Raw genomic sequence first — 22625 nt, forward strand, 5'->3', positions numbered from 1 at the left:
CTTGCGGTACAGTGACTCGAACGCGCCGAGATCCGGATGGCACCGAGGTGGTGTCCAGCAAGTTGGCACACTGGTATGGCCATCCTACAATGCTGCGCCGAAAGACGGCGTGACCAGCTGAGTTCCGGTCACTCTTGCGGTACAGTGACTCGAACGCTCCGAGATCCGGATGGCACCGAGGTGGTGTCCAGCAAGTTGCCGCACTGGTGTGGCCATCCTACAATGCTGCGCCGAAAGTCAGTGTGGGGTGCCCCGTTGGCTTATGAGGTGATGTCAGTAGTGGACCGATGTGTGAATAGGTCGGAACCAGCACAAGGCGCCCTGCACTGTTGAGCTTTTTTCAATGCCTGTTTTTTGTTTTTTACATTGGTAAAGTTTTTACTTTTAGTCACTGTTTTCGAATCAGTAAAAGGCAAGTGAAATAAAGCAGTCCAATTACATGACGGATAAAAGGTATAATATGTAGGAACGTAGTAAAGATAAATGGTCAAGGGCAGTTGTGTTTTCCACTCCTGCAACATAAAGTGATCAATAAGAATCTGATAATCAGGCGTATCGGCGACTAAGACAGCAGGCCGAGTCTCTTTTACTCAACGGCTCCGTCATGGAACGAAGAAACGCCCTTTTTCTCGAAAAAGGAATATATTTTACTTGCAGGACAGTTGTAAATTTTCCGGGAAAGTACATTAGCCTGGAATATTATAACATATATGTTTTTAAAAAAATAATGTTCGAAAACAATAAAAAGCGTAATTTTTAGGTCATATGACCAAGCTTTTCATCATTAAAATAACAAAAGTAAAATGAACCAATGAAAAGTTTCATTAACAAGTCACATGACCTGTTATGCTTACGTTACGCGCTGCGCGCCGCGCCCCGGATCACTTCCGGGTGCGCTAACGCGGCGTGTCATATAACACATTACGCGACAACGTAGGTCAAGAATATAGTCAAAATGTCTCCACCAACCAGCGTTCGGAACACAACCCCTTTCAGCAGTCCAAAAAGTTCTGTTAAATGACAACAGAGGGGACAGGCAACAAGAACCATCAGTCAAAGAGGGGAGGGCAAGTTCTTCTCTTCCGGGTCATGTTGGGGCGCTACCGGAACTGATCGAATTGGTAGTCTACAGTGTTTCTGGATGTTTCAGACTAAAGCTGGCGTCAGCATGAGAGCACTACCATCTCGTAGCTCCGTCGTGGCCATTCCACGAGCAGACATGGCAGCCGCTCCCCACCAGAAGCCTGCGGGAGTCGGGGGCCCCCAAGACTTTTGTAGAATCTTCACGGCTGAGGGTACGCTTTCGAGAATGGGACCCAAGCCCTATCAGGGAAGCGTCCGAGTTCCAAGGTGTCCCAGGGCCATTTTAGTGGACCAGGCCCAAAACCGAAGAGCCGGCCGCCATTTTGAGAGTCCTGTGGCAGCCGCCTATCGCTGCACCGCAAGAGCGGAAGCAACTTAACTACATGGTGAGCGAGACGCTGTAGTCGCAAGAGCGGGCGGTAAACAGCTGAATGGCGGAAGAGGCACAGTGTAGCAAAAGCGGGCGGAATGGCAACTAAAACGGTAAAGGGGCGCCCCACTACAGCGTGTCTTCAGGTCAAACGGATTGTGGGACAAAGTCCAGAATAGAAGAGTCATCAAAAGGCAAAAAGTTCCACCGGACCCCAGGAGCCGGCCGCCTATGTCGGAGGCGATCTCAGGCTACACCAGTGCTATAAGACTTGGGGAGGGGGTCGGAGCCAAGCGTCTTCTCCGAGTCCGTGCCATCACACCGCCCCTCGGGGGCCTCCGTCAAGCGGTTTAGGGAGGTACCATATAACATTGTTTTCAAATGCAGTCAGGTCCACAAACGACCCTGACTTACTTTGAGAATAGTGAAGCTGCAGTAGGTGGAAATAAGCTTCAGACAGTCTTACAAGCACTGCTTTTGTAAACATTTTTTGATTTTTTTGTATTTTTGCACAGTTTTATATTTTTTTTTTGTTTTTGATGGAAGGGAAACAACAAAGCACAGGCATTGAAAAAGGCTCAAACTCAGAACTCTGAACTATGGCACCCAACATCCAGGACTTTCCATCCGGATCTTGGCGCCTTGTGCTGCTTCCGACCTATTCACACATCGGTCCACTACTGACATCATCTTATAAACCAACGTTATGTAAATAGTTATTTGATAAAATGTTTTACCCTCTTTCTTTGCTGGTGTGTTGTCTATATTTTTAATATTTCCATAGGGTTTGTCGTTATTTTGGGCGGGATGGGTGACGGAGCCGAGCTGTCTTGCAGCCCTCATGGTGTGGAGCTCAGTTCATCTCACTATTTTCGTATTTCTCATGAAGGGTTGTTTATAATATTTCTATTTTAGCGAGGTCAAAAAGAGATCCAATTAGTGGTCTACTGATTTTGCTCGATTACTTTTATTTTTTTACACGATTTTTCACGATCTGTAAAGACTAAACAGAGTATTGCGACTTTGTGCTTGTTTGTAAATAGAGAATGAACCAAAGAGAATCAATTGTAAAACAGTAAATGCTTGGATAATAATCAATCAAATGGAGAGACAAGCAGGCAGGACGGATTACAACGGGGGTAAAGGCCTGCGTTAACTACTCTTCACTATCTGCAAAGAGAGAGTACTACTAAGAGAAAAGAGGGGAGGGGGGCAGCGTTCAAAGCACATCAGCGTGCATAAACACGAAAATGTTTTTACCTATCACGTACTTGACATTTGACAGCTTTTCATATTTGCTATTAAAAAACCATTGAAATTCACAGAAAAAACCATAGGTTATAGTCGATATATAGTTACGAATTTGCATTTACAAAACCTTGAAAATTCAATGAAAAAACCATTGGTTTTAGGCCATATATAGTTAGGGATTTGCATTTACAAAACCTTATTTTACTCGCATAAAACCATTGAAATTACATATATAGTTAGATGCGCTAACTATATATCGCGCACCCGCAATCCACTGCTGATGATGTCACATATTACATCATTCATGACATGGTCAGTGACATCATTGATGACATCACTGATGACAACTCAAATGACATCACTGATGACATCTCAAATGACATCACTGATGACATCACTGATGACATCTCAAATGACATCACTGACAACATCACAGATGACATCATTCATGTGTTAATACGATGAACCTCTACAGACTCTGATATATCCTTAGATACACTCAGTGAAAACAGACACTCACAGACTGTCACTCATCCATGGAGTTACTCATACACCTAGACAGTCATGCAAAGAATCAATCACACCTCCAATTTCTCAACTATACAGTTATACACACCTTACTTATTGAAACATATTCTAACACATATTTGCTCTCTTATACAATCACTGATACAATTTTTCAATGATCCATTCAGCCACTCACACATTCACTGGCTCTTATACACAGTAATTTATATATGTGAACTCTCACATGTACTGTGTTTTACATATGTACTTACTTTGACATGTAGCACTGAGATATCCATTCACTCACCAATACACTCGTACACAGTCAACCACCCATACAGCTGTTTCCACATGCAGTTTTGAACCCATAGATCTAGTGAATCAACTGTTCACACATGTATGCACAGAGTCACACACCCCCTAGCCACCCCCACACACACACTTACTCTCCCATACAAATACTTGGACAACCAATCAATAACCCATATAGTTACTCATATAGCTACTGATCAACACATGCAGCAGTTCATAGAACAACAGATATAATAATGCACAAATTAAGACAGTTTAGTTACTAACCCATGCACTCAGTGAGACACATTTAATCACTCTCTCATAAAGTCAGTCATGCACCTACTAAATCCTTCATCCAGATACTTATACATCCACTCATTCTTCAATATGTAAGACATATTTTAACTTTACAGAAACATACAGTCACTGGATGATGTCATCAGTGATGTCATCAGTGATGTCACTGACCATGTCATGAATGATGTAATATGTGACATCATAAGCAGTGGATTGCGGGTGCGCGATATATAGTTAGCGCATCTAACTATATATGGAATTTCAATGGTTTTATGCGAGTAAAATAAGGTTTTGTAAATGCAAATCCCTAACTATATATGGCCTAAAACCAATGGTTTTTTCATTGAATTTTCAAGGTTTTGTAAATGCAAATTCCTAACTATATATCGACTATAACCTATGTTTTTTTTCTGTGAATATATATATATATATATATATATATATATATATATATATATATATATCCGGTATGTTTTCTCCCTTCACAGAAAGAACAGGAAACTAGGGGGACAGTTCAGAGAGGCTTTATTGAGCAGACAACTTCTACAGTGCCCTTCTCACTGTTTTATATTTGTTTAACGGTGTGCACTTATACAAAACCACTATATAGTGTGTTTTTTATGTCTATACACCATGTGACTCACTGAATAGGTGGAGCATCACGTAAAAAAATGGGTATAAATTTGTTTGCTGACCAGGTGCGCGGTGTGTGACCAAGAGCACAAGTTGCTCGAAACGCGTAACCCGAGAGGTTTGGATTAAAATCTCCCTTACTGCAGCCTACGTGGTCCGTGTCTTCATTTCTGGCAGGAGTGTGCTGTTTGAAGAATTTGTTTATATATATATATATATATATATATATATATATATATATATATATATATATATATATATATATATATATATATATATATATATATATATATATATATATATATATATATATATATATATATATATATATCAGTTTGGTGCATAGTGGCCGCTGGTGTTATCGGAATGTTGTATGGCGCTACACCCGGCAAAGCCCCTTGTCATCATGTGCTAAGGGTCGGATATATATCTTATGTTTTTATATTAAAAAGCTTTACTAAAATAAATGCCCTAAACCTGTGTAGATTTTAAGAAAAGATACTATTATAAAGACAAACGTAATGGTTATAAAAAATTAATACTGTAGATAAAAGAGAATGGCCCCAAATCTGATGATTTTCATTAAATTGTTTGACCGAACTATCCTATGGTAAACCGTCCTTCCCTTTTAGTCTCTGGTTAAATCTTGTTGGCACCAAATGCGAAGAGGAGTTTCAAAGGGCCTTCTTTGCATATCACTGCATGATAAAATAATTTTTAACACGTCTGCTACCTTGCAACGAGATTGGAACTTGTCTGAGTTTTGGTTGTTCCGTACTGTGAAAATACAGATAAGTCTCCCAATATCGGCATTTTCCCATCAGCTCAAGATATCTACATTATACAGTGTCGTCTGCTCATAGCACCCAGAAAAAACTTTACGTGTTACTCAGGAAAGATGCTTTTGCATCAGGCTTAAATACACTCTCTTTGTTGTCATGATAAGTCAGACACCATGAACAGTGATTTAAAATCGAATTGCCAAACAAATTCTGCTTAACACACATTGAAACTTTCTGCGTTATAACTCACATCATATGTGAATAATGGGGGTACTGTCACCATCTAGAACACAACATGTATAAATGATACCTATTGAAATATGCGTTTATCATGAGAAACGTGCATATGTAATTGGATGAACAAATGCAATTGGAGGCAGAAACAGAAAAATCAAAAGCTCCTGACACCCATAGAATTACATATTTTCTTCTTCTCTCCCCACGTGCCGTTTCCCCCTCACATCCCTGGTCCCTGGGACTCCCTATGTTGCTTTCCACCACTCCCCTCGTTTGAAAAAGCACAGCAACAGGTATATTTTTGCCAGGTTTTGTTACAGGGCAGACATTATGATACTGGTTTTCTTTTATCTCTCACCTTTCAAATGTTGCATCAAGCCATAGCACACACATGCAGACTTATGGCTATAGGGAGGGTGAGACACTGCACCCATTCAGCAATGTTTTAGGCAGACAAGTGACTATAGTCTTCTGCCAGAGGCCATTATAAAAAAAATCAGATTGTTGCACAGCATAAAATGGCTGAAGCATTTGTTCCATTTCCTAGTCATTAATGGCAAGCATTTTGTTTTAAATACTGACACTTACCCAAACGGCTGTTATTTTCAATAAATTACCTGCAACTATCCTTTAGTGGACTAGCTCCTTCCACAGTGCAAAGCCGTCTGGTAGCAGCTGCTGCTGTCCCCATCTGCTGCTGCTACTGACCCAGAGGCCAGGAGTTCAAGGCCTTCCTCTACCCGCAGGCTCCTGACTGCCCCTCATCTCTGGTTGTCCAGCGGTAGAGCGTCACTGCTCTGCTGCTTGACTGCCCTTCTGTCTCTGTTGCTGCTGTTTCTGTCCCTCTTCCGCTTTTCTCTTTTTGTTTCTCTGCCTCTGCCTTTTGGCTTTTCCTTTTATGCTCCTTTCTTCCTGTCCCCTGCTGCAGCGTTCCCCCGTGTCCCAGCCTCCCTCTAGTGTTCCTTACTGCCTCCCAGCTGTCCAACCCGCCCAGTAGCACTACTTAATGGCTGCTGCGGCGCAGCTGCGTAGCAGGCTTGCCACTTTGGTGTGCCAAAGGCAAGCCCTTCTAGGCTCGTCTGGGCCTGGAATGCGCCCAGGTACATGGATCCTGCTTCTCTGGCATTCCACCGCTACAAAGCCAGGGCCCTCCTTGACCTCAACACGGGACGCCACTCCGCTCACCATCTAACATCACCGAAGAAGGCCCTTGGACCCATCTCCTATGGGAACTGAAACCACACCTTCAGCAACGCCAACATGCTAGCTCCTCTCGCCACTCAGCCAACCAACAGCGCACCCATCCGGCTCAACTGCATCCTTCTCAACGTGCGATCCCTCCATAAACACACCACAAAAATCTGGGACCTCCTTGACACCACCTCTCCTGACATCACTTTCTTCACGGAAATCTGGACCAACCTCTGCTCCGGACCGGACATCACCATTGCCATCCCCAAAGGCTACAAAATCAACCACAAGGACCACACACTCCAACAACACAACATCGAACATGGAATACCTCCACTTCCAAATCCAGACCAACCACAACACCACCCTCCACTGCACCCTTGTCTTCAGGCCCCCTGACCCCGCTTCACTGATGCTATCGTAGACTACATCAGCACCCCAGGCTCTCGCATACACAGACTACATCCTACTCGGAGACCTCAACTTCCACAAGGACAACCCCAGTGACCAGACCACTGCCTCCCTAATGGAGAACCTCCACAATATTTGACTCAAGCAGCTAGTCACTGCACCGACCCACACAGCTGGACACACCTCGACCCGTCTTCTCCACCTGTGAGAATATCGGCTACAGCCACACAACTGAACTCTCCAGGACTGAACATCACTGCGTGCATCTCGCCTTCACCACGCCAACCACACACCACAATCATCATCACCCCTCCGCCACAGTTGGATCAAGGCCACTAAAGAACTTCTCATCATCTCCCTCAGCACAACCATTCCACCAACGGACGCCAACACCGCAGCACGCAACCTCCACCGCTGATACCCTGGCATCCCTCAAGAAAAGACCAGGTAAGCAACACTTCAGGAAGGCTAGCTGGTTCACACCCACCCTCCACAAGTTCAGACGCACTAGCAGACGAATTGAGAAGAGAGGGAGGAACAACAAAACCCCAGAAATTCATGCAACCTTCAAACCCGCCATCAACACACCACCGCCTCATGAAAACCACAAAGAAAATGGTCCTCCAAGACAGGCCCATTGCCAAGGAACACAACAGCAAAGAACTCTTCGCCATTGTTAAGGAGTTCACCAGGCCGAACAGTGAAACCACAGACGTTCTCTCATCCCAAGACCTCTGCAACAAACTGACACCTTCTTCCACTACAAAATTAGGAAGATCTACGACAGCTTCGACACCCTAGACCCAGGCACTATACCCACCACTATTACATACAACCAAGCCGCACCCCAACAGACCGTGCTGGACCCCCCTCACAACAGAGGACACGCTCAAGACCATGAAGAGTATCCACTCAAGAGCCCCGATTGATCCTTGCCCCGACCACATCTTTCACAGAGCAGCCGCCGCCATCTCCCCCAAGCTTTGCAGCACCATCAACTACTCCAGCAAAACCACCACCTTCCCTGATGACTGGAAACACGCAAAGATCAAGCCCCGGTTCAATAAGCCGTCCTCAAACCCGACAGACCTCACGAACTTCAGACCCATCACCCTCGTCCCCTTCCCAGCAAAGGTCATCGAGAAGGCCATCAACGCCTAACTGTCGAAGTGAATCACGTCCTGGACACCTCCCAATCTGGCTTCTGAAGCAATCAAGGCACGGAGACTGCACTCCTCGCCGCCAATGATGACATCTGCTCCCTCCTTGACCGGTAAGAGACCTCAGCCCTCATCCTACTAGATCTCTTAGCTGGCTTCAACACCTTCTCCCTCCGCACCCTAATCACGAGACTCCCAAGCGCCGACATCCACGACAAGGCTCTGGACTGGATCCACTCCTTCCTCACCGGCTGGACTCAGTGAGTCAGACTACAACCGTTCCTCTCAGAACCCACTGAGTTCAGCTGTGGATGCCCCAGGGTTTGTCCCTGAGCCCCACCCTATTCAACATCTACATGGTCCTCTTGAAGCCATTGTCAGAAGCCACGGACTCAACATCGTCTCATACGCCAATGACTCCCAGGTGATCCTCTCCCTCACCAACATGATCACGACCGCCAGAACCAACTTCCACCGTGGAATGAAGGCAACTGCTGCCTGGATGAAAGACAGCTGCCTCAAGCTCAACTCGGCCAGGGCAAAGTACTCATCCTTGGACCCACCCCTTCAGCTAGGAATGACTCCTGGTGACCACCCGCTCTAGGAATTCCCCCCACCTGACGGACCATGCATGCAACCTCAGCATCATACTGGACTCATCGCTCACCATGAACCACCAAATCAACGCAGTCTCCTCAGCCTGCTGCTACACGAAAGACATTCAGATGTATCCCCACAGAATCCAGAAAGATAGTCCCCCATGCACTAATCACCAGCAGACTTGAGTATGGAAACGCACTCTACACAGGCGTCGCCCAGAAACAGCTCAAGAAACTGCAGAACGTCCAAAACGCCAAAGCCAGACTGGTACTCGACATCCCCCACCACAGCTAAATCACGCAAAAACTCCACTGGCTCCCAGTCAACAAGAGAACCACTATAAAGCTCCTCACTCACACCTACAAAGCTCTACACGACGAAAGACCAGCAAACCTGAACTACAGCCTCATGTTCCACATACCTGCCAGACAAATCCGATTCTCCCAACTTGCCCATGCCTCTGTCCCCAGGATCCACAACACTAGAACCAGTGGAAGGTTGTCCTCCTACCTCACTGCCAAGACCTGGAACATCCTGCCCCTCCAACTCAGAAAATCTGTGTCGCTGACTCAATTCCAGAATGCCCTGAAGACCTGGTTCTTCGAATGATCCTCCACCTAACCGACCAGCAGCTCCACTCCCCCAGCGCCTTGAGACCCTCATGGGAGAATAGCCATGCAATACAAAGCTCTGATTGATTAATTGATTGATTTAACTTTTCCTTGAAGCTGGTCACATGCAATAAGCTTTTGAATTGTGTTGATTTTTCTGTGTGGAATTCTAAAAATAAACCATGACATTTATACCGATTTTAAATATTTAATTCAGTTCTGAGATACGTTAAGATAAGAATGAGCTTTTCTCGAATGTTTTATGTTTTCTTTTATTTTGTTTAAATTCATTTTATTTTGATTACAAGGAAACCAAAATGCACAGTACAATGGGTACGTATATTAATGCAACTCTCATCGTTCAGAGGTAAGATTAAAGCAACACTTGAGTATGCACAATGGCACACACAATCAATGAAACAAAACAGAGAGACATCTGATTGCAACAGCTTACCATTACCATTCAAAGCGTACATCTCAAACAACACACCAACCCTCTCTCGCTCTCCCACTGTCAGAATCAGCTCAGGGAAGGTTGTGCCCAGAGTGCTGCTGGTGTCATTCGCTTCGGTTTTGAACGCGCTCAAAACTTGTTTTATCCAGCTTTTACCTTTTCTTTCTAACAATTACTGTGGGTAACTTTTAGCTTTGTTTAAATTGCATCTGTTTGTTTCCCTGCTGCATGCACTTTAACCTGCTCACCCCTTTCATCGTCCCCTGTTGCTCCGCACTCCGATCCACCGCAGCAGCTAGGCTGCTGTTTGAGTGGAGGTAGATGTTCTCTCTTTCTTTTCAGGAAGTGGGTTTCTCCCACTTCCCTGGGCCACTACATGGCGGCCATTTTGGAGGTGAGAATGCTCTAGTCTTCCTCCAACTCCCATCAGGGCTTCTTGGCATAAACTTAGCCGATTTCGCTGACGTGCAGCGGATGTGCACAGCGGGTGCGCCGAAGCGCGCAAAGGTAGGCTTATCTGCACCTGTCTGCATCCATCTGGGGCCAGGGGTCACCCCCCCTGCCAGTTTCAGTCCTCACTGCCATGTATACTCCTCAGAGTTACTTATGAGATTGAGGATATCTCCCAGTAAGAATTGCCTTCACGCCATTCGTTCACTTATGGACATTTTGACTTGTCCTCAATGTTCTTATTCTTTACCTCCTCCACCTAAACCCAGCCGGGTCCCTGCCTCTTCCTTAGTCTACAAACTGAAGTCTATTAATTGCAGATCCTTATCCAAACATGCCAAGCAAATCTCTATCTTGCTCCAAGAGGAATTTCCTGACGCGCTATTTCTCACGGAAACCTGGCTCAACGCTGAGTCAGAATCTGATCTAGTCCAATGTCTCTTACCAGTTTATCATATCCAGAGGAAAGATCGGGAATAGAGGAGGGGAGGAGGCATTGCCATTATTATAAAAGAAGGTTATAAATGCAGCTTTATTCCCAATATCCTTCCTGACTGTGAGAACAACTCCTTCTCCATCTCACTTTCTTCAACTCATACCTTCTCAGGTATCCTTATATACCGCCCCCACGGTCCCCATGGTCCAGATGGACAACTGTTAAGAATCCTGCCAGAAGCTGGTGCTAACTTGGCAAGCTCCCCTTCTAACTTTTCTATACTGGGGGATCTCAGTTTGCATTTTGATGACCCCCCCAGACCCAGTAGCGACTGAACTAATCCAAAAAAGTTTGGCTCTCCAGATAAAGCAAAATGTTACGATCCTCACCCATGAAAAAGGGCATCTTCTAGATACCATTTTCTCCAACTGCAATGAACTTTCAGTCGCAGACCCAGGCCCTGTACAATTGTCTTTCCACCTACTGGTCCCTGGATATATAAACTACCCCTTAATACTGGCACGACCAGTAGCTGGAAACGTGCCTGGTCCAACATCCCGTTGGACTCCTGGAATGCAGCTCTGATAAATTACATACCTACTCTAGATCCCTGCCCCACGGTCGTGAATGACCAATTTAACCAATGGATCAACTCCTCCCTTGACCTAATTATACCTAAGAAACCTATCCATAAAAACAAAAACAGGAACAACCCCTCTCCATGGTACTCCTCTACACTGCATGAGTATAAACAAATCTGCAAAAAACTTGAGAGGAAATGGAGAAGAATTTACGATACAACAAGCAACCAAGATCTACATGGACTCTATTAAAATTTAGCAATCCAAAGTGAAGGAGGCACAAGCACTATAATATGAAGAAAGAATCAACTCCACCTCAAATGCCCCACGTGAAATTTTTAAGATCGCAAGCACCTTCTAAAACCAACAGTTGGGGATATTCCACCAGACAGCTCAAACGCACGCTCTGACAAGCTTGTTGAGTTCTTCTCTAATGAGATCAAGGATATCTACAGTTCCTTCTCCCCCCGGCCCATCCATCAATCATCAGCTTACGGAGCACTCCATATCCGGTGGGCACTCTCTCAGGGGAATTCCCCTGATAGACATGGACACCCTAGTAAATACATGTGCCTCAGTAAAATCTGGCTCGCACAATAACCCAGCACCTCACAATTTTTTAGTAAAGCTGGGGATACAATCGTCCGAGTGTTGCTGAAACTGATAAACTCCTCCATTTCCACTAGATTAGTACCCCACCATGGAAACATGCCATGATTAGGGCACTATTGAAGAAACCCAGTCTTGAACCTGATACACTTGGAAATGATTGCCCTATTTCTCTTCTTCCCCGGATCAGCAACATGCTAGGAAAGTACGTTACCTCAGTTACCTCTGCTTTTCTTGAATCTAATAATAGACTCCATCCGTCTCAAACTGGATTTCGCCCCCAACACGGGACTGAAACTGCATTACTCCCAGTGGTTGAAAAGGCCAAAATGATCCTAGCAAAGGAGGATCGACGGCCATCATCCTCTTGGACCTCAGTGCCGCCTTCAAAAGTTAATTACGACATCCTGATCCACAGATTGAAGAATGTTGGTCTATCAGGTAGTGCCATCACCTGGCTACAGTCCTTCCTCAAGGACAGGAACTTTCAAGTATTTGAAGGGGATAACTCGTCTGATCAAAACCCACTTGGCTGCGGCGTCCCTCAGGGCTCATCATTGAGCCCGATGTTGTTCAAGGTCTACATGAGCTCACTGGCACAGATTATCCTCCTCTTCGGGATAGACATTGACACCCAGTTAGTGGTGTTCCTAAACTACCCAGGACCCACCTTGTCTAGTCTAAGCCCCTGCCTGGAGAGTGTCGCCAAATGGATGGCACTCTCCTTCCTTTAACTAAATGGAGATAAAACAGAGCTTATGATGCTGGGCAACTCGCCCATCTCTTGCATTGGCTTAGCTTGGCCAAGCTCTCTTGGCCCTCCACCCACACCCAAAAATCAGATCAAAAGTCTAGACAGGTGGCTAGATCAGTCACTCACTTTTGATCATCAGGCAACTAAACTGGCAGCATCCTGCTTTGGCATCCTGCGGATGCTCCGTAAAGTCCTTCCGCTCCTCCCTTTTTCAGCAAGAAGACTCATGGTCCAGGCTTTAATCCTCTCTCGCCTCAACTATGGAAATGCTCTGTATTTAGGAGCTCCTAGGGCTACCACAAATAAACTGCAAGCCATCCAGAATTGTGCAGCACAGATGCTTTTTATGACTCCCAACAGCCAAACCTCAAGGCATGCTCTGAAAACCCTGCACCAGCTCCCGGTTGCGGACAGAATAAAAGTCAAGTCTTTATGTATCACCCACAAATCTTTCTTGAAGAAAGGCCCCCCCATCCTCCAAGCCATTGTCTCGCATACCACCCGAATAGACTCCTTCGTTCATCCAGTCTCTACCTAGCTGCGGTCCCAAAAATCAACAGGATGAGAAGTAGTGGTCATTCCTTCTGCTTGACGTCCACCAAGCTCTGGAACACGCTTTCTCCCCACCTACGATCTGAACCAAATCTCCTTCCCTTCCGTAAGCTTCTGAAAACTTGTTTTTTTTAAAACCTCTCCTACTAAGCTGCTGTGACCTTCCTCTCTCTCGGCTAGTGCTGGGACACCTTCGGGTAGCCATGCGCTCTCCAAATATCCATAACATAACATAAACTAACATTTCTTTTACTTTTTGAAACTATTATTTACAAACCAGCAGTTGCAAAGCCAGTTAGTGAATAATTACCTTATAAAAAGGAGATGTATTCGCTCTGTTTATTAATTACGAGGCAGCAAATACGGCTGATACAACTAAGTGGTGCCAGATGCGGGCTGTGCTGAGTTAGTTCTATCTATGTTTAAAAAAAAATATATATATATATATTTATCATTTTCAAATAAAGTGCAGTTTGTTGCTGTTGACATCATTTACAGTATAAATATAAAGCATGTATTTAGATGTGGCATAGGGTAGCACATTTCTCCATGGGGACATAAACAGGCATCTATAAAAAATCATTGTTAGGGTTGCAACTCCAATCTTCACATTTACATCTTGTAACTATATCAGGTATTGTACGTCGTCAGTGCATACCTGGGTCTCTTAAACAATCTGTTTAATGTGATAAAACTTCTGGCCTTAGTTCTGCTGTGGCCTTGCTATCGCAGCATGCATGCCCCCCAATTACCTTATCTATTATCCTCACCTCCCCCATCCCATTCCTGTTCTTCTGGTTGCTGGACATTCGTATAATTCTGGGTTTCTGCTCTACTGTGTAGGTAAGTCTTAAATGGTCCCCATATGTCACGTGGTCTGCTACGAATCAGCATCATGGCATTAAAAATGTATGCATTGGTATTACAATAGGTCATATCGGCGTACCATTCCAGGATCGTCAGCAGCGGGCCTCTCATCCAGTGCATTCCAACTCGTCTGTTTGCCAGCAGAAGACCTGTTGCCACTAACCTTCTATAATGTTTTGGTACGTCGCAGTCTAGACCCAGTAAGGCTAGCATTGGAGAGTCTGGAACTGGTTGCCTCACCATCCCCTGGAGCTCATTTGCCATTTTTAACCAGAATGCTTGTATCTCAGTACAGGACCAAGCAAGATGGCCAAACCCAGCATTCTCAGCAACGCATCTTTCACCTCGCAGGCTGTATCTCTTTTGAGATATTTAAAGTGCACCAGGCGATGTCTGCCATTTTGCGATACGCTCTTAGTGATTGAGCACCAGCATGCCCATTGCTTGTCTGTTATTATTACGCCAAGTCCTCCTGCCATCCCCGCCGCAACTTTCTATTTGGTGGATCATCACGATATCGCATAAGTTTATATAGTGTAGAAATCCCGCGGGCCGTAGAGGTTGCCTGGAGCAAATATGTCAGGGTTTTTTTTCAGGCAGTTCTGCTCTGTCTGACCCCAACAGCGCCCGCAGTGACTGACATGCTCTATGGCAATTATATCTGGTGATCAAAGTTGCCTCAGGTATCGAGTCTTGGACCACTTTCCAGGTTATCAGGATTCCATCTTTGAAGAAGTCTCCCATGTTGTGTATTTTTACCCATTGCAGTGTCCGAGTTATTGCCCCATCTGCACTTAAGGGAAACCATGTGCACCACTCTATTGGTAGCTTTGGCGAATACAGTAGTGGAATCCACCTTTCATCTGCCGTTTCTTAAGCAGGTAACGTGTAGCCTAGAGGGTCCATTGTGCGGAATTTACGCTGTGCTATGCTTAGCAGATAGCATGGGAGCGATAACGGTTCAGCTGTTTCCCTCTCCCAGTACAAGTGTGGGAGAACTGGCGGCCTGTGAATCCAATAATATGCATGTATGATCTGTGAAGCCCTATAGTATATTTCAAGGTCTGGTGCATCCAGCCCACCCATCATATAAGGGAGGGTTAATGTTCCCGATCACAGGCACAGCAATTTCCCAGCACAGGCCAAGTGAGTCATAAGTGTGTGCAAAGTGCAAAACACGTTTTTTGATAATAGTATTGGTATATTGACAAACAAGAAAATCATTTTCATGAGAGATATTCGGCCCATCAATGAGAGGGTTAACCGTAACCAGCTCTCTATCTCCTCTGTAAAAAGCTGCACTGCTTTCCCATAATTCTCTCTTATTACCACGTCAGGGTATGTATGTATCTGAATCCCTAGGTATCACACCGGTTCAATGGTCCACACTAAAGGGAATTCTGTTTGTGTAGGCGAGGTGGATGTTGTGAGTGGAAATATCAATAATTTCTCTCCATTTACTTTCACTACAGGGGTTTGTTCTATCAATGTAGTCAGTCCTAAGGGCTCCTATTTATTTGGCTTAACCCGTTCGCTGCAGTGCAAATTTCCCCACTGTGCAGGTGTATTGTACGCGTGAGGTAATTGGAGGCCCCCCAGCCATCCGACACACACACCCAACGTGGCAGCCGGGGGCCGTCCGACGCTTGGAACGCGTTAATCAGACCCCACAAAAAAGTCTGACATGCCTGAAATAGATAAATCACCTGCTGGAGGTATTTTGTTAGCATGGTTCAGGCAAGAGTACTACACTTGAAGTAGCCGTGCACTGCACATAGCCACACAAACAAATGATAGCCACCTTCTGTTGTACTAGCACAGTTTGTACATAATGTAGGCCATTTTAGAAGGAACTATGCCCAGCCTTTTGGCTGTCATTCCACTTACTGGATCTGGCAAATATCAGGCACAATAGTTTAACCAAAAGTGTTCTTCAAAAGCATAAACAGTTTTCATCAACTTCCTCTGTTATTCAAATACTTTGTCAGTAAGTGTATGTACAGTGCACAGCTAGGGTGGGCAACATTACACAAGATGAAGTCATACACCAAATTGAATCTGCTGCACAAATCACATGTAGACAGCAACAAACTATTTTATTTTTCAATAAGGTCCTTAACATTCTTTCCTATTTTACAATATGCACTTGGCAGTCTTATTTTTATTATCCAAAAAGAATGTTGGCAATAGTGTTAGTTATCTGTGTAGAATTCTTTTTCAAGAAGTTGAATAGTTTTGGGAGAAAAGGCTGTGTTGCCTGGAAAAGAAAGAGATACACATATATAAATATACATTTCAGTTGGGAGTTAAAGAAAAATGGAAAACATTTTTACATTTATAGGTAACTTGAACCCTAAACATAAGCTAATCATGACCAATCAGCAATAGTGGTTCATAAACTGCATTGAACAATTACATTATCTGCATTTCAATACATACAGGTATTATAACTAATGTGGCTTTCAGTACACCTCTGGCACAAGTAAAAAACAGGATAAGTGTTAACATTTGTTTTGAATTCTTATGATTGTTATGAAGTGCTCAGTTGCACAATAACTCAGGACCAAAGTTTATGCTATTACAGTGTAGACCCTGCACAGCTGAGCTCCCCAGGTTTCCGAGCTCCTTGACAAGTTTCCCAGATCCATGCATACCTAACTGCAATGGTGTGGGTTTTGACTTTCCACTCTGGGATTTGTAGTTCTTGTTTATCCACATAAAACCAGGAATACACTTCCCAGAAGTCAAAGACTAAACCCTGTACTGGAGTAGCTAGTCAAGCCTGAAGCAAGGATTCTTGGTGGTTACAAGGAAATGGCAGGGTGATAAAGGCCTGAAAGGTTTGGGATGGGCGGAGATACCTGATCCCACAATTCAGCAGCTTACTTTTCTAATCTCAGAAAGTGCTAAAGACTCAGGGCCCGATTCACAGAACTAACTTAAGACAAAATCCTAAACGTACTACTTTTGGTATTCAGAGAAGGCATTTAGTAGTAGTAAAGTTAGGAGTTTGTCTTAAGTCTGTCTTAAGTCTGCCTTAATTCTGCATTAAGTCTGCCTTAAGTCTGTCCTAAGTCTGTCCTAGGTTTGTCTTAAGTCTGGCTTAAGTCTGTCTTAAGTTTGTCTTAAGACTGTCTTAAGTCTGTCTTAAGTCTGTCTTAAGTCTGTCTTTAAGTCAAACTTAAGACAAAATCCTAATTTTACTACTATTAAATGCCTTCTCTGAATACCAAAAGTAGTAGGACAGACTTGAGACAGACTTGAGACAGACTTAAGACAGACTTAAGACAGACTTAAGACATACTTAAGACGGCAGCCTTACTTTACTACTACTAAATGCCTTCTGTGAATATCAAAAGTAGTAAGCTCTTAAGTCAGTTCTGTGAATCGGGCCCTCAGTGCCATGCCACAGAAATTTACACTAGTGAAAACTAATTCCACACAACTTTTCTCTTTGCGAAGATCATATGTTCTCACAACTTTTTAAATGGAAATTATCGCAGTATGTTTGAGACAAAGCCATTTTGCTCCATAGTTTATTACAGGAGTATCAAAGATAGCGTAAAAATAGTTTTTTTTTTCTCCAAAAAGGCAATTGTGGATTAAGATTAGTTGAACTTTCTCTGGTGCTTTTTAAATGATGTATAAACAATACATATGTAAAATAAGGTTTCACCATCCATCTGTAATTTAGACACAAACCTCAACATAGCCTGCAAAGTCAATAGGTCTGTCTATCGCATGGGATTATGGGGAAGAAGTTTTCGCTGGAAGGTGAGAACTGATGTAAAGATGAGTTAAATACACAGGGCTTGGAAGGATGGAGGAGATGTCAATGGGGGTAACAGGATTGTCATGGAGCCATTTTAGTTTAGAGATTAGACACATCAGTTCTGTAGGGGGAGGGGCAGGCAGTATAAGATGAGGATGGATATTGGACACCCATTTTGAAGGACAAAAGCGAATCATGCATGTGGGGGTCAAATAAATACTCAACCATATGGCTCACACCGCTCCATTGATAATCCCTGTTGTTTAAATGGCTCTCACCCCTCCATTGATATTCCCTTTTGCTTAATTGGCTCACTCCCCTCCATTGATACTCCCTGTTGCTTAAATGGCTCACACCCCTCCATTGATATTCCCTGTTGCTTAAATGGCTCACACCCCACCATTGATATTTCCTGTTGCTTAAATGGCTCACACCCCTCCATTGATATTCCCTGTTGCTTAAATGGCTCACACCCCACCATTGATATTCCCTGTTGCTTAAATGGCTCACACCCCACCATTGATATTCCCTGTTGCTTAAATGGCTCACACCCCACCATTGATATTCCCTGTTGCTTAAATGGCTCACACCCCACCATTGATATTCCCTGTTGCTTAAATGGCTCACACCCCACCATTGATATTCTCTGTTGCTTACCCTTTCTCTCTCCGAAACATAACAGATCTGGTTTAAAAGTATAGGGCTGCTCCTCTGAAACATTCCCGATGTGCCATGCCACAGTGAGTGCTGTAAAGACACAAAAAAGAGAATGAGCGAAACACTCAGTCAAAGTATTGTGCCCCTGTCAATGAGCATATTACCCACCCCAAAAATCACTTTCTTTTCTCTACTGTCCCCAGTTTGCTCTGCATAAGAATTGTAAGCTCCCGTAGACTCTCTGTTGCCATGTTGTTTCCAGAACCCACTTTAGATTATATGTAGTGAAGTAAACCTATACAATGCCAGTTGATTTTCTAGCACATAAGCATTCCTATGACTAGTTAATTGGGTAGGCAAAAGGAACAAATGATGGACGGAATGCTGTACAATGCAAACATTCACCCCAGTCACAAAGATCTGTGTTAAATAGATCGTTATTTTGGCCACCACATCACCCCAGCTTTGACCCAGCCATGTGGGTAGGCCAGTAGTTGGACATTAAAGGGATGGAAGATTCCATTGCTGGACAAGCTGTCACCAACCAATTACATGCTCACACTGAAATTTATAACACCCTAGGCACTAATGAACCACTGTAGAATGGTATTCTTCCTTACAGGCAATGAAAGCCCCACTCAGAAGCAATTGCATTTTTTCCTTCTGTGTTTAGTGTTTACAACTCTTTCCATTGATTTGTCACCTTCAGAAATGATCAATCTGATGCAAGAGAGATATTATCTTACATCTATACTACTATTATAAAGAGAGAACACAAACCTTTGAGCCAGGTAAACTACAAAAGTAATGCACCAACCACTACACCCAATACACCATTTGAAAGGGGAGATGTGGCAGAAGGACATAGGCTATAGATATGTACACCATATACATTAAAAAAGCAAAAACGCCAAAAGTGGTAAAGTAGTCCTTTGGGGGCGTGGTTGTGGGCGTCTCAAACAACAAATGTGGGCATTTACAGGGCTGTGCCAAGTGCAAATAACAAACATAGGCCAAGCGACTTCACAACACACTTACATATGCACACATAGAGCGGAAATGCGCTTTCACTGAATTTAGAATGCACAATATGCAGACATAGAGCGGAAATACGCTTTCAATGAATTTCTAACAAACATTTGCAAATCCCAACACATACAGTGGAAATGCGCTTTCAATGAATTTAAATTCACACATACAGCGCTGTAACACCAATATACAAAAACAGTTGCAGTTACCCAGACAACATTGACGCCTTCGCATTAAAAACCGGGCGGGCCTTCCATCGACGAGGAGTGTCAAATGACGCCACACAGGGGGCAGGATTAATCGCACACTACACCAATCACAATGCACTAAAGAAAACACACACACAACTTCGGCATACCAAAAAAAAAGTCTTTAACCACTGGCCATTGACCAACGACATCACAGGGGGGTGAACACGAACAAAAAAAGCTGACATTTCTTAACGGAGAAACCCAATAGACTGCGCATTCACAAGACTTTCCTCACATCTTGCGGACAAGATAAAACGCTTACAATAAGACATACGAATAACGAAAATAACACAACTGCCCATAATCACTCGAGCACTGCTAGGACTTCACCATACAATTGACAAAAGAAAAGGGAAACCTCTTTGAAGGGATACAAAAACGAACACACGGAAAGAGCCTTCGAAAGAAAACATTAAACAGGTGACACAACACTTTCCTCACATCTTGCGGACAACATAAAACGTGGAAAACAATACATACGAATTAAAAAAATAACACAAGTGCGCCAAATCAGTTGAACAGGGCCAGGACTTGCACAGACAACTCTTCTGCAGGGCAGGGGGGGGGGAGGAGGGGGGGGCTGAAGCAGCCTTTTGCTCCCGGACAACGTCGGGACGGGCTGCTAGTAATTCATAAGCAATCACACTAACAAGGAAAATTAAGACTCATTCAGTAACCGGGGGCTCGTTAATGCAGAAAAAAACTGACAACATTTCCCATTATTTAAAATGAATAAGGAATTCATTTTTATTACAATAAATCTGCTTAAAACATGGAACAGAAACTGCACCATTGGATATCTGGGTCAGCTTGTGAGATTCAGCTACACTATCACCGGTCTGTTGCACATATCATTGACCACTCCGCTCCAGTTGTTTGAAATTTCTCACCCTGCGAGGTCACATGAAGAGGACTGCATCATCCTTCATTCTGACCTAAAAAACATTCTCACCTTCCACTCCTAAGATAATGACATGTAGATTCATTTGCAGGTCACAGGAAGCAACTCATGAATGTGACAGAAGACCTCAAAGCAAAAGAGATGTGGATGACTCCGATCAGCCAGACACTCCCTGGCTCCAAAACAGAAATCCTGGTGCTGAGACACCACATCTCCCTTACTAAATACTGGCACTCTGATTCCCAACCTTCTTTGAAGACATTGTTCCATGAAAATCAAAGTCAGGTCTTAGTCTTTATATAGCCACAAACCCCAGTCTCAACTGACAGAAGCAGCGGTCAATACCACTTTCTACTAAATATAGTGCCACAAAAAAATCTTGCCCTCATCCCAAAAAATACCACCTCTGGAGGTTGGAACACCAGAAAGTGTGACTACGGCTATTTCCTGTACATCAACCCCCCCCCCCTGCCAAACCAAAGTACTATGAAAAACTGAAACTTGCCGTTCAACGTTCACCATTCACACTTTTTTCCACATACAAAAGCATAGACCAATGAAACCTCAATAAAATAGTCTCACTTTGCCTAACCTTCAACTGCCTTTAAGGTTCAACACCCTTATACCTACAGAATACAATCATGCACCACCAGCTTACCATCTAAGATTCAAAGCAATCAACCTCTTAGTGGTTACTGGGGCCAATTGTAGAAAACACTTAAGAGCCATTGGCTTTCAATGTTTCAATATCCTCCGTCCACACACTCATAATACAATAGTAACCTGACCTTCAGGATTCAAAACTAACCTCGATCAAATTATTGCTTGCACAACCACTTATCAATACAATTAAAAACAATAAGAATGTCATGAAATAAGTCATCCCTATACAACATGTGTCTTGCGGAAGCCTAGAAACAGTTGACATGAAGTGCAAATGTTTATTTGTGAGGAAGGTTGACTAAGAATAATGCAAAGTAGCTGTTTGTGTTACTTTGCATTACGTTGCGTCAAGGGGTGTTCCATGGGTGGTACAAGGGCGTTCCCCTGTGATTACCCAAGGAATTTAACACAGAGCCCCATCTACTAATGGAGGTAGACAGGGGTTTACACTAAAATAATACGCCTCCATGAGAAAGGCACAAAGTAGGAGAAATAATGGTTTCTCCAAACTGTTCGCTCATTTCATGTGTATAAAGAACATGTACAAAATGGCAAAGTTTAAAAGTAAGTCTAAGCAAAGAATGTTGTACTGGAGGTTTATCATTTCGGTACAAGACCTTCTGGCACTAAAGTTTCTGCATGGTGCTAGGCAACCTTAAGGAGAACAAGAACCTGGGGAAATGGCTGCAGTGCACTATCTTTGTAGATGTGACACTGTCCAGGTCTCTCCCTTCCACACAACACACCACAATAACTTTGCTTGTCGCACTGCGCTGCATGAAAAGGTGATTTTCCCCTTTGAGCTTAATGGCATTTTCAGAATGAGAAAGTATTAGTTTAAGATTTGATCATTTGGGGAAGGGTATACAAGACTGCAGAACATTTAAAGACAATTCACTGATAGAGAATTGTAACAGCATGCACTGGGCGGGGAAAAAGGAAACACTCACACATGGGTCTGTCCACCGGTCACTTACCCTCTGCCTTCCTGAAGTGTGATTTATAAGGCGACACACCAATGAGAAACTGCTCTCTGGTTTTCCATCTGAGGTGCGTAAGTCTGGCAACTGTGAAGATTTGAAAAAAGTGTCAGGCAAGATAACTCCCAACAGCCACAACAGAGCCCTTTATTATAACCTGCCTGTAGTTCTCCTATTGTCATGTAATTGACTTTCGAAATAACAACCTACAGATGTACTTTGGGACCAAAGCATATTCTTGA

The 22625-nt window shown here is 43.8% G+C and overlaps 1 protein-coding gene across 1 annotated transcript in view; it reads right to left on the reverse strand.

Annotated features, from left to right (window-relative positions):
* Positions 1-16294: 16294 nt before the first annotated feature.
* LOC147708659 (uncharacterized) overlaps positions 16295-22625 on the reverse strand; it is a 218777-nt gene continuing 212446 nt past the window's right edge. The window contains exons 15-17 of the mRNA XM_086925382.1: positions 22381-22470; positions 18560-18649; positions 16295-16387 (exon numbers count right to left, since the gene is read on the reverse strand). Coding sequence (XP_086781508.1) covers positions 16295-16387; positions 18560-18649; positions 22381-22470 — 273 coding nt within the window. The remainder of the gene's footprint in view (positions 16388-18559; positions 18650-22380; positions 22471-22625) is intronic.

This window comes from Lissotriton vulgaris, chromosome 6 (assembly GCF_964263255.1).
Source record: "Lissotriton vulgaris chromosome 6, aLisVul1.2, whole genome shotgun sequence".
NCBI lineage: Eukaryota > Metazoa > Chordata > Amphibia > Caudata > Salamandridae > Lissotriton > Lissotriton vulgaris.